This window comes from Lissotriton helveticus, chromosome 4_1, assembly GCF_964261635.1.
Source record: "Lissotriton helveticus chromosome 4_1, aLisHel1.1, whole genome shotgun sequence".
Taxonomy (NCBI): Eukaryota; Metazoa; Chordata; class Amphibia; order Caudata; family Salamandridae; genus Lissotriton; species Lissotriton helveticus.
In genome coordinates, this window is record NC_136063.1 from 1862377721 (window position 1) to 1862391427 (window position 13707).

General features: G+C 42.0%; 1 protein-coding gene across 1 annotated transcript in view; it reads right to left on the reverse strand.

The window, feature by feature from the left end:
- Positions 1–777: 777 nt before the first annotated feature.
- The window catches only part of P2RY10 (P2Y receptor family member 10), a 127203-nt gene continuing 114273 nt past the window's right edge, over positions 778–13707 (reverse strand). Inside the window, exon 3 of the mRNA XM_078688515.1 lies at positions 778–8272. Within this exon, the coding sequence (XP_078544641.1) occupies positions 7272–8234 (963 nt within the window). The 5' untranslated portion in view covers positions 8235–8272 and the 3' untranslated portion in view covers positions 778–7271. The remainder of the gene's footprint in view (positions 8273–13707) is intronic.

The window sequence follows — 13707 nt, forward strand, 5'->3', positions numbered from 1 at the left end:
AGCCTTACTTCTAGTTTCACTAGGCATGAATGTGACCGATCAGAAACAATAATCCAGTGTTCAGGCACTTAAATAACTGGCAAAGATAGTTAGTAGAAGAATAGAAGGAGCCTACCAGTCCAAAATCCACAATGGGGCCAGCGAAAAGGCCAGAGTTTCGGTCCCAGCCCAGCCTCCTCCGGCCTCGGACGGCCACAGACGGCCCCGCCCTTGTCCCGGGCTTCTCCCGCGCGCGACTCGCGGGGCGAGAGGGGGTGTCAGCCTTTTACAGGCGCCTCCGGGTGCTCCTCGGTCGTCACCGGCGTGCTCCCGCCCCAGGGGCTGCTGGGGAGTGTAGTCTGCTGGTCGCGCTGCCTCGCGCTGCCTCCCGGCGTTCTGGTGCGCTTTCTGCTGCGCCGCCGTTCCCCTCACGGCTCTGAACACAATGGTGAGTTTTAGGTGTGCCCCCACTGGGCTCCCGGGGGGTCAGCCTTTTACAGGCGCCTCCGGGCGCTCCTCGGTCGTCACCGGCGTGCTCCCGCCCCAGGGGCTGCTGGGGAGTGTAGTCTGCTGGTCGCGCTGCCTCGCGCTGCCTCCCGGCGTTCTGGTGCGCTTTCTGCTGCGCCACCGTTCCCCTCACGGCTCTGAACACAATGGTGAGTTTTAGGTGTTCCCCCGCTGGGCTCCAGGGGGGTCAGCCTTTTACAGGCGCCTCCGGGCGCTCCTCGGTCGTCACCGGCGTGCTCCCGCCCCAGGGGCTGCTGGGGAGTGTAGTCTGCTGGTCGCGCTGCCTCGCGCTGCCTCGCGCTGCCTCCCGGCGTTCTGGTGCGCTTTCTGCTGCGCCGCCGTTCCCCTCCTATCTGTTGAGTCATATATCCTTCGTCCAATATTATTTTCCTCACAAACAGTAATGTCTAGTGGGCCACCGACTGAGTTTACCTACTTGCCTGCAATTACATCTCTTCCAAAATATACATTTGGCTAAAATGTAATTTCTCAAGCCTATTGATATCTAATGAAATAATTGTTGGAAGGTGGATTCCAAATATCTCAACTGTTATAGAATAATAGGAATAATAATAATAATCAAACTTATCTTATTACTACTATTTTGCTGTTTCTAGGTGCTGAAAATAAGACATGTGATTTTTAGCCAATGTGATAGTTCTTAGTGTCTGGGGCTTATTTTCCAGTCCTGCCGGAAACCATTACTTAGGTATTAATTGGCATGTGTACTCTGCCCTGTCCAGCTCTCGTCAGTACCAGGGGTCTCTGTCTCGAAGTAACCCACAAGGCCCTTGCCTTTTGTTTAGCAGATGGGAGTAGAAGGTCTATTTAGTGCATGGAGCTAGACTGGTTACCAGGAAGGAGGTTTCACTGGAACCACAAGATTTCTGACATCCACATTAAGGCTCACATCACCTTGGATTTTGCTCAACGGGCTCTCAAAACAAATCTTACAGAGTTGGAATCATATCTCATTTCTGAAACAGTGTTAGAGGGGCTTTTGAGAGACAGATGGGGATTTGTGTAACAGTAATTATCAATGCAGGGTCCACTACAACAGTAGGCTTATCACACTGAGAGATTTATTTGTATCTGTATAAAAGCTATTAAGCATGTTTTTAACAACAAGTATAACTTGCTTGGTCAACCTCCTGGTTTGAACAACTAGATCGAAACCAACTTCAAGAATTCTTGTATTCAGAGCCTAATTTGTAAAAACATAAGTGCCCGGGCTTTGGTCTGGAGGCCCCTGCAGCTTGCACCCGACATTGCCCCTGCTATGCTGCCAATGATGATAGCAACACAACTGCTAACCATCGCACTCATACAAGTGTGACAATTCTGAGTATTTCTTGCCATCAAAGCTATAAGAATAGCTTGGACAACAGGTAAAGGTAATTTTTAATGTATATTGAATTAATAATTAACTGTTGTTGTGGTCATCTGTAAATAAGCCACATAACGCCACCTTGTGGCAGACTGTCACAAGTGCCAGTGGTGAAATATAAGTGCTGGTGCTGAGCACTAGAAACTACCGGCTCTAATTAAGCACTGGTATAGACATAAGATTACATCTTTGACCAGCCAAAACCCCCCAATGTCTATTCCACCATTTTCACTTCACAAACATCAGAACTAAATCATTAGTTCCTGGTTTGACTTGCATGAGGAGACTAAGGGCCTGATCATGATGGGCCCACAAAATTGAGGTGCAAATTACACACCAGATATGGGAACACATGGAGAGAAATATTGCCTTTGAGCTGGAAATGGTATAGTCCAAAGCTCTGTTTTTAATATAAAAGCACGGCCTTCATGGTCATATCACTGAAAATCCAAGATTTGAAAAAAAATGTCTACAGGTGGTCGTGGAAGACAATTTCCATGGACTGGCATTTAGAGAATGCTAAAGTGATTCCAAGTACTTTTTGTCGGGATCACATACATGATTATTTTTTAATTTAAAAAGGACGACCCCCTGCTTTTTTTCTGTTTTTCACTCAAACAACTTTTAGCCTTCACTTGGGAGAGTTTATCTTTAGAAAACCTCTCTCTTTCTCCTTCTCTTATCTTTATACCGTGCCAACTTTCAGCAGCTCAATCTGATTAGCAGTGTCTGTACTGTCTTGCTGTTTAGTGGTTTGGTGTTTTTGAAACTTCCTGTAGCTGTCTGTAATTTTTTTTTAGAGAAACCTATTCCTTTATTAAAAATGTATTCTCATAATGTCCAATAATGGCTGAGTTTCAAGAAAGTGTTTTTTGTTGCAAGATACGGGTTTTGATTTTTTTCCTATAGAAATTGTCACAATATCTATAATAATCTTTTAATAATATTTCTAAATCACCAAACAGGACATTTTTTGTCAGTCCAGGCTCTCCAAATTGGCAAATCAACGAAATTAGAAACTAATGGTAAGACAATTTGAGGGAGCAAACACTGTGCTCCTTTTGACCAACTAATTTTGCGAAACCCTACGCTGAGTTAAAAAAAAACTTATGGCCTGATTTAGATTTTTGCGGTCAAGTTACTCCGTCGCAACAGTGACGGATATCCTATGAGCCGAAATATAAATCCAAATATATCCAATGGGATTTATATTTCGGCGGACGGGATATCCGTCACCGTTGTGACAGAGTAACACGTCTGCAAAGATCTAAATCCGGCCTTTGAATTTATGACTTGCATAGTCCAGCTTAAAAATCTTTATGAATATAGGGACACAGTGTAGTACTAGAGATTTACCTTTTAAACACTTAAGAGGAGCAGGGTCTCTGTGGATGTGCAAATTTCACACTAGTGGCCTGTGTGAATCATATTTTAGAAGATGGTTTGTAGATTAGTTTACTGTGTTTCAAAGCCACATAGAAGTGGTTTGTAATAGGCTATGCTGACTTTAAACCTAGTGCTGACATCTCCGAGCAGTGGCAGTGTTTCATTTCAGCATACAGGCCACGCCACCATTTTCTATGAGACTGGATGAGAATGGTTCTAATACAACGAGGCAGAGAAAAATAAAAGCCATGTATTCATGTTAAATCCGTAACAAGTTATGTTTGCGTTAGATTATGAATTGTATGCAGAAGCCTGACTGCTTCATGAAATAAAGAGCTGAAAAGTCAGAGTTCAGCTTGAAAGGAAAGATTCTAGAAAGGTGTTAGTGCTCCAAATGATCTGATCCTATTTCGAGGATTCATAGCTTGTACACAAAGTAATATGTCTCAAAAAGGGATAATGCTGCAAATAAGCATGTCACCACTGCCTGCAATCTAGCCACCACCTTTTTTCATTGGCCAACAATAGTATGTGGAAAAGTGCAACATGCAGTTTATGTAGCAAGGGATCTTGGACATATAAATACACATTTATAATGCAGAAAATTCCTTTCTTACAGTACAGCTACTATTTTTGAAAGAGGACAGATGAATAAGATCGCTGTGAGTGCCTACTTTATTAATTTTCATTTTTAATAATAGTCGATCCAATGCGGTTTTTCAAGGATGTTTGTCTTCTGATCCTTCCATTGTCATTGCCCTTGCCTTGAACATTAGTTTCAGAGTAATCTCACCTAATAAAACATTTCATGAGACTGCAGCACATAGTTAACAGAAGCTTAATATAGGTAAAACAGGCTTATTTTTAAGGAGAAATGTTTACATGCATGGTGGTGCTAAAATCTCATAGTGCATTTGAATAGATCTTTAAAACAAATAAAACCAAGCTATTCAAAGGCTCTGGATTTAGGTTTGGCTTGACGGGGATGCAGATTGCAATACCTACTGCTTATAATGTACACAGAGTGGGTTTTCGATCATATTTCTCCAACAGTTAGCTTATTTATATTAGCGTCCTTCACCTACTGACTTGAGACATTATCAGTCTCATGTTGGACTAGCCCAGAAGAGTATTTGGTATTGCCTTCATGCTACTGACTGTGTGGTGTATCTTTCCGCCTCACAGGATGTACTTGCATTGGAATGTATGAGAGCCTTTTCATCACGTTCAATTTCCCATTGCATTCAATTTACAAAGCAATCCACTTTGTTGCTTTTTTTGTACTGATGCAGTTTTGTTAATGATTCGTCAGCACTCAAGCGAGGTCCTGATGACAACATGGTCACCATATTTTTGTGTTTCTTTTTCACATTGTAGTAGACTTCTTTGTGTTAGACCGTCCGAATATCAAAGACAAATCCTAGTAATTATACTGTATTTCTCAGGCTGTCTTGCACTATATTTCATCTAAGGTGGTTGACTGCCTAGCCTCCTCTCAACGTGGTGTAGAGAGAAACAAGAAGCGCCCACTTACTGACATGTCCCTATTCAAAATGTCAACCTTTTCCACCTGATCCTGTGAATGTACATAAAAAACTCATCAAGCCAGGAACACCGCCATTATTTTCTTGCGGGAACTGGTGGCCTGACTACATCAAAGCATCAGAGCCAGTTTAGCTCACTCTTTCCATACCTCTTCTCGCTGACTTTAACCACCGTCCAAGTATAATGAGAGTCCACTATTTTAAGAAACTATAATGAAGCATAAAGAGCTTTGCTGGCAGAAAGGACTGCATACATTGGTCACTAAGCATACTCAGCATTTCTGAGCAGTAAAAGAGAACAAAAAATGATGGTAAATTTACTGTAGGTATTAGTCCAGATGTCCCCTTGGTAGCATTAATAATGCTTCAATGTGCAGTTTTATTGAAGGAATTCTCGGTCTGATGTAGGTATCTACATAAAGGGAAGAGTATTTGTAAAGAATAAGACAAAATCTGGAAACTAAATTCAGCACACAGATCAGAGCTTAAGTCATCACAGGAAAAACATGCATTGCATACAGAGACCACCTGCCAGCCCGCATCTGACCAGTGACCACATGCTATGCTCTTTGTCTCTTTACTTGAGCAGCGCATCCAGAGGTCCACTGCATTTTGGAGTGTCTCCTTCTGCTCCCTGCCAATGGTTGGGTGCCTCATTCTCCTCACCCCATTTGACATAACATTCCTGTAAGTCTTACAAGAGTGCTTTAAATAGGCCGGTACTCCCCAGTACTAACTGCCGGCACGTTTAGATTGTCTTCCCTTGTGTACCAGAGCCTTTTCCTAGACCGGTACTCATAGGGGCCCAGCAGCAGTGCAGGTGTTAGTTCCTTTCGTGCTCCAAGTGAACCATAAGTCATCTGATTGGCTGTCTGCGGCATGTGATCAAGCAGCAGCACAGCTTGGCTGCAATCTGCAAATAGAGAGCAGTCTCTTCACTCTCATGATTGAGGAGTGTGTGCACATTAATGATGGATTAAAACGCCATCCTGCCCGCAATCACTACTTACCATTGGCTGAATATGTTACGCAGGCTATTGAATGCACACTTTGCCTGCCCATTCTGGTCTGTTCTGGGATGCCGCCTGTGCATTGGAGCAGACCATTTATCTGCCCAGTGTGCACCCTAGCAGCCACAGGTCTTCTGGCTGGGGCTCTGACCCCCTGACCTCTGCACCTTCACGACTACAAGGCCCTTTTAGTCATATATGAGGAAGCAGGGTGTTACAGAGGCCCATTCTTTCACAGGCATTCCTATGTTACAACCTCAGCCTGTCCAGAGATCAGCCCCAGGCCCACTGAAGTGGCCTCTGTCGTTCATTTATAGAGAAACCGCTATCTTCCAATCAGTATGTGGACCAGGGGAAACACGTTTGCGTCTTGGCATTGACTTAGTAGCCAGTGATTGTGGGCAAACCACGTAATGTCCCTGTTCCTACAAAATGAATGTGTCCTTGTGCAATGTAACTGGTGCTCATGTAAAGTGCTTTGATACCTTCGGGTGGAGTTTGCTCTATATAAAACTGTTAAAACCATTAAATATCTGTGAGATCCTGAAACTGCTAAGTAGCATGACAGAAGACCTATGGACTGCCTCAATGTATGTTACATTCTAAGGATTGGTCTTTCGAGTCAGAATCTGACATAGCTGTGGAAGACAAGAGATCACAAGAAGGAAGCCTTCGGGTAAGAAAAACTAGAACTGTGTATAGCCATCATTGGCGCAGCGGTGCCATTGCACCTGCTGCACCATTGATTGCTGTGCCTCTGACACATACTGGCCAAAAACATTATTGTATCTTTTTCTGTACAGGCTTGTGTGGAAACATTGTGATTGTGTGTACCAGTATCGAGTGTGAGTATGTGTTTCCTCTGTGTGTGTTTATTTTGCTTGCATACCATCTTCTGAATATCTAGGAGTATGGGATTGTGTGCCTTTGGGCTAATTAGGACATTTCCCAACTTAGACATCAGGTAACATATTTGAATAAAGAAATATTTCCATGGCTTGTGAAATGTATCAGTGGACATAAAAATGTGTGCACATAGCACTATTGTGCAAAGTTTCAATGCAAGTAAAAGTAAAAATAAATGCATGTTTCCTAACCACGCACTTACTCCCGCCCGAATCCACGCACCTTCTGTCTTCCTTACAAGCTCCCCAAACCACTCTCCTCTACTTGATATCGTGCTAACCCCAGCCATTTCGGAAATGTTCTTTAATGCTCTGTACCAGAGTACCAGCTTGTTTCTGAGAAGCGCTGGTACTCTCCAATTAAAAGTATTACGTTTCTCTTGAGAAGTACAGGTACTCTCCCTCTCAAAATAAAAAAGTGCCGGTACTCACTTCCGGACAGCACCTGTCCATTTAAAGCACTGCTTTAATCCCTTCCTAGCTTCAAACCCATTCCTTCCCACATCAATCTCTTCCTTCATGCCATATTCTGCTGCTGGATTAGGGTGCACTTTTATGATGAACCGCTATCTTTACTCATTAGACGACCCCGCATGATACTGGAACCATGTCTCGAGATCTGATTTTGGAACTCCGATGCCATGAAATAGTATAGGATGGGGTCGAGGCAGCAATTGAGGCTGGCGAGACACAACGAGAAAGGGTGAAACGTTAAAATGCCACTGCGTACTGAGCAGTGCGTTATGACGTGCAAGTTGACCAGCATGTACAAAAGAAAGTTTATGTGGTATGGGGCGAAGCAAATGAAGAAAACCGCTGCACACATCACAACCATTTTGAGAGCGCGGGACCTTTCTTTGGCATATTGAAGAAGCCTTTCTGGATTTTGAAGAAATTGTCTTGTTTTCCAAGTGCAGTACACAATGGTGATGACAGGAAAAACAAAACCTACTAATTCAACTAATAGGATCATAAATGAAGACTCTAAAGCGGTGGTTTTTCTCATGCCAAGGTCTGCGAAACAGCTATTTGCTTTCAGCTGCGAGCTTCTCATGACTGGGAAGAGTGAACAAGCCCCACCCACAAACGTCCAGATGATGGCGCTGATGCCCACGTCATATCTGCGCTTCCAGTTTTTAGCTTTAAAGGGATTCCTTAGGAAGAGGCATCGCTGAACGCTAATGCACGTCAAGAAAGCAATGCTTGCATACATGTTGAGGTACTTCAGGTAAAAGCACAACAGACACAGAGTGTTTGTAAAAGGCCAGGTATGGTTTACATAGTAATAGATTCGCAGAGGCAGTGAGAGCACGTGGGCCAGGTCGGCTGCGGCCAGATTTATCATGAAAATAACTGCCTTGTTTTTCTTGTTGATGAACCTGCACAACACCCACAATGCAGCACTGTTCGCTAGAAGGCCAGGTATGAAAATGATGGTGAATGTGGTAGCGTACAAAGAAGACTGAAACGTCAGGCTCGAGGCGCTGCAGTTTTCCAATGAGGCATTACTTTTCATCCTGACACTGCGAAACACCTGGTGACAAGTACAAAATCCTAAAAATGAAATAGAAAACAAAGAAAATAATTACATACGGTCTAATACACAAACCTTATTTATCTTCTAAGAGGGTAAATAAGAAATAGCAGATTCAGCATATTGGGCAAATATGCAGGGCACAAGTCCTAAAAAAAAGAAGTGGGGAGAGTAACCAGATTAGGCAGTATGCAAGTGAAATCATGACACGTTCCATAACAGCTCATGATGTCACAATGCGTGACATTGCACGTGACATAACAGGAAGTGACTTCACTGGATGTAACATCACAAGAAGTGACATCAAATATGAAGACCTCAAACTGTAGTGTAGTTCCTATATTCTCAATAGGCTCTGCGCATTGGAATAACATAAACGATAGTTTAGATGTAGGACTTAGGTCGACTAGGTCTTTATTGAATATGTTAGACTTAATTATGGATGCCAGGTAGCTCAGAGGTCACTAGAAACTTTCTCGAATTCACAAGAAGGGATTAGTTTCTGACAACCGCATAAACATGACAACTTTGCTCCCCCAAGAATAAGGAGTATATCTCCAGAGTCGCGGAAACAATAGATAGCTATTTTACTCAGTCAATCGTGCATGCTTAGTTTCACCAGAAGTTCAGAGAAACAGAGAGACGGGCATTTTCAATAAAATAGGTTATTTATTGAACAGTCTTCTTTCTCATGCAAGAGAAGTGAATTGCTACAATCGCAATACTTGTCATAAAGTAAAGTGCGTACAGTAAAAGGAGTATTATAAAATAATACTGTAAAAGCATGGTATGGTTTCTAAGCCATACGGTGTTTAAAATGGATAAAATACATACAATGATAAATAAATGACTAAACATACTCAACTGGTGCTTCTAAGATACGCCTACCCCGGTGTACCTAACCTAAGCCTAGTACATGGGAAGGAGTAAGTGAGATGTAGTTTGAGTTAAGATAGTTTCTGCCAAGAATCTAAATCAAGAATTCTCTAAGGGTCTAATCAGCTCCGTACCTTGGTTATAGAATGAAGGAGGTCTTGTATCTCTCTCTCAGGACTCGATCTCCCAGCACCCCCGCAAGGGTGACAGGGAAACACTGGAGCTGGATTTTTCGGCAGGAGAAAAGACAGCGTCTCTCTCAGTGCGTCAACGGGAGGGTCGGCTTCCTTCGGCACTCGCTACAGCAGGGCGTCGGGCAAGTAGATAGCCGATCTGTTCCAAACCACCGTGTGTTTTGCTAGGGCAGATGCTGGTATATTTATACCTGGAAGGTGCCGAGTTTGACGGAAGGTTGGACATAAGACCTCACTAAGAACTCGCAGTTCTTTCAGGACTCCAGGAGTTCTAGGACAAATCAATACAGAAGCAGGGGGAATTCCCGGGCTGCTGGAGGCTTGGTTTGTTTAAGAACGCGTTGTGCTTTCTAGGAGTCTATGGGAGTAGCCTTGCCGTATTTGGACTGCATTGGCTATGACTTAATATGGGTATGATTCTTATGCCTTTATAAGGATATGATTTGATATAACCACATAAGGGCATAAATCGGGAATATTTAACTAGAGTCCTAGATTTGTCTACAACACCCACTCCACGTATAATGTCCATCATTACTAAATACAATGCAATTTTAAACATATCTATGCATGTGTTTTCCAGCCCTCCCCAAAATACATAAAATGCATTTGAAATGGTATATACACGAAAAATGAGTTTTATACTGTACGTTTTCAGGCAGTGGTATCATTCAGATAATATATTTTTAGTACATTGTAATCTTGACTGAATGGATCACGAAATTTACATTTATGAAATGGCTCTTAATACAGAAGAGAAGGTCGAGACCATTTCATCACATATTTATACAAGACTGTACATGTGCTAGAGGCTTAAGTCAAAATATTGTCTCTAGAGTTTCTAAAAATAGAAATCTTGTTCTCTAAGAATAGTTCAACTTCAAGCAGAGTATCATGTGCCAAAAAGGTAAATATTTTGGGAACGTGGAAAAAAATAATTTCGCTTTCAGGGAAGAAAATAGTTCCAGAGTTTTTAGAAGTTTTGTTTATCAAAACTGAAGGCCGAATTCAGAGTTCAGGGAACGCTGTGTGCTCGTGTTTTCAAAAGTTATTCTCATTGTTAGGAGAGAACATTAACTCAGATAGTCTGGCAAATAATTCTTCTACAACAGTAGGTGAAAGTTGGACCATGTCCGAAAAAGTAGAAATAGTGCATATGTGAGAAGCATTGCCGTCATCGGTGTCTAGATCAGCAATGGCCACAGAAGGTTGTACCTGTGTGCCGCTTTCATCTCGTACCTCACTGCCACCTAATCGTAATGGTGAGGTCTCAACGAATGCCGCCATCAGACTAGGTAGCCGCTGGGGACAACGCGTTGCATGAGCCGTTACCGAACCAAGCAAAGTATCGATATCCATAGGTACTGCTGATGGGAGTGTGAGACAGACGTCTAAAATCCATTCTTCTCCGCACAGCAGGCATCGTAGAATAGGTAGGATGCAATCTTGCCAGATTGGCCTGAATGAAAGAAACCAGGTAGTATTCAGATCTCTTAGTCGAGCCAAGCCGAAGACTTTAGTAATCCGATCTCGGTATCGCATTGCTAGGAGCGTCTCTTCCATTGTAGCCTGAGCTTTGTCTGTGACTTGACTTACCATTTCGGAGCAGAAGGAACAAAAATAATATTCCTGCTACGAGTCCCAATATGAGAGGCAGGCCGCGGAACAAAGAGTGCACGAAATTCGGGAAGATGCTCAGGACTGCTTCAAAGGGTGCTAACAGTCCCGAAATAATTGTCTTAAATACATGTGCGATGCCACTGGTATCTGACATGTTTAAGATTTAACTTAACATTTCTACGAAATGCATGGGGCAATTTGTCGATAATGATGCATGTATCTCTGCTGCTGTACTTGCGACTTGCAGATCATACGTTTCTCTAGACGAGGTTAAAGGCACAGTTGTTTGTAAAAGAATGGACTTCATTCTGCTTAAAGTAGCAATTCGAATAGAAGAGATATTCAATGAAGGCCATATTACTGCCTCCTTGTCTGGTTTGCTATTTGGATACAATACTTGCATACAGCAAGTGACCCTGGATGTAACACTGACGAGATAGGCCATTCCTGGCACCATGCCACAACAGCTGCGGTCACTTATCATAACGTAACTGCCGTTGGAAAGTTGTATGAAAAAAGGCTCTATTTGTGTAGCAGGGGTGCCGTGCAGGTGGCATGAAAGGTTATTTGATGAACCTTCGCAGGCTCCATGCAAGTTAATTCCTTGACACAGAAGTGTACCGCTCAGTGAATTTTTACAGTTGTTACCACTAAGAAATACCTCTTTTTTCCCCCCACTCCAACATCTATGTGTGTAAGGTAAATTCCAGGTTGACTTGATGTATCCTTTACCCAACCTTTCATACAGGCCCGCTGGTATGTGCTTTTGGCAATATTGAAACTGAAAAGTCGTTATCGGAATTGTAATGGTGCCATGTATTATCCATTCAATGACAGGTTTTTCGGAGATTGTCAATGGTAATCTTTCTAGTTTTTCAATGCTCAGCACCGTATAGTCTGCCCCTCTCTGTGCTAAAGAGATTTGTTTATCTGTAAGGTTAAAGACAGAAAACAATGACGTTGTGTTGATTAGACGCCATGGCACGTAGCCTGAACGGAGATTTTGTAACGTCCAGCCTAACTGTACAATAGAACGTAATTGGGACTGGCCATGTTGTAAAATTAGCATATCCTGTTCTATTATATCAATAGCAGATGATACAATGCTGTCCAGTGAAAAAATTCTGGAGGACAGAGTCGTTAACCCATTGTCCACTACAGACAGTGTTTTTCCAAATTAATACGATCAATTTCTCGTATTTTTTCAGCAGTTTCAATTTGCGTTACTTTCAAAGCTTCGGTGTAAGCAGCATATATATCGGTGTACATGAAACGTTTTTGACGCTGTTTGCGAGGTCCCAATAAGAAATCTCGCAAGTCAGCACCTTCTTTAAGTAAGGTCAAGTGTTGCTTAATTTCAGGTAGTGTGGATTTCTGTAGCCATTCAAGGCATATTTTTCCTACACTGTATGTGGTTATTATCCCTGGATGTTGTCTCTGGAAATATCTTGGGTCTGGCCTGTTCTATTTGAACCCCTGTGTTTTGTTCAGGAATCTATCTTGACAGTTATTAGTGTCTGTGGGCCAGATCAACCATTTTCTCCAATCAGGATTAGTTCTGTTTTGGTGTAAAATATGGGATACGTCTATCTCCACATCTGTAGTGCTATTACTATCAGGTATGGGTTTTGGTATAGACGGTTTGTTTAAGTCCTTTATCCTGGCTAGGCCAAGACAGGTTGTTTGTTGAATGGTGTCATTCAGGAACATGATTTGTTCTGGGATCATGCAGGCTCTGAATAATGATTCTAAACCTTGTACCTGCCAGTCTTTTGTTCCCCAGACAGTTTTTGTCTCAATGTTGTGTTTCCAAAATTCAAAACCAAATGTAGACAATTTTTCATAACATTTTGCAGAATATATCAGTTTAGTATTTGTCAACATGTTTTTCATTCCTGTCTTATTTATACTTTTAAAATAAAAACGTTTCTGGATCAGTGTTATTAAACCCTGAGAAGTATGGGAATTTCTCATAAAATGTCTTCCAGCTGCCTTTTGGCGGTGTCGGACAATGTTCCCATTGATTATAAGTAAAAACATTTCTAGGATTAGCAGATTTATGCAAATAGTGATGCCCATAATGATTAAAGCAATACATTTCTTCATAATCTGATGAACCTTCTAAATAATCATGTTCTGTAAATTTTGCTGACATTTCTAAATCTGACATCATATTATTAATATTTTCAAAGTCCCAATCATCAGAGAAAGTACTAGGTGATACAAAGTCACTTACAGAAACCTTGAACTGATGTGGATATTTCAAGAGTTCAACCAGGCCATAGATGTCGTAATCAGTAGCGTCCCATGCTACACCACCAGGTATAGGAATGGCTGTGATGTTTACTGATGATAGTTCTCTTTTTTCAATGTGAGAAGATCTGTGAGGCTTTAGAACCAAGTTGATTTTTTGACTTGCCGTGTCCATTGTACTATATTTTCCATCAATCATTCTTCCCAAGCTTAAAACAAAGATGAGCCAGAGTAGGAGGAAAAGTACACCTAACACAATCCACAATTCAATCCATGGTGAAATCAGATATGTTTCTCCAAGTCGATGAAAGAGTTCAATTATTTTTTCTTTGAAAGTTTTATTTGCTGGCTTTTCTTCATGTTCACTTGGATTTTCAGAAAAGTCATCGAAATTGATAAAGTAGCCAGATGCAGTTCTGTCAATCGTTGGTATTGCTTCCGGATTTTCATTAATCTTCGGATTTATATGGTCAGAGGCTACATCATTGTAGATAGGTATTTCTTGATGAACT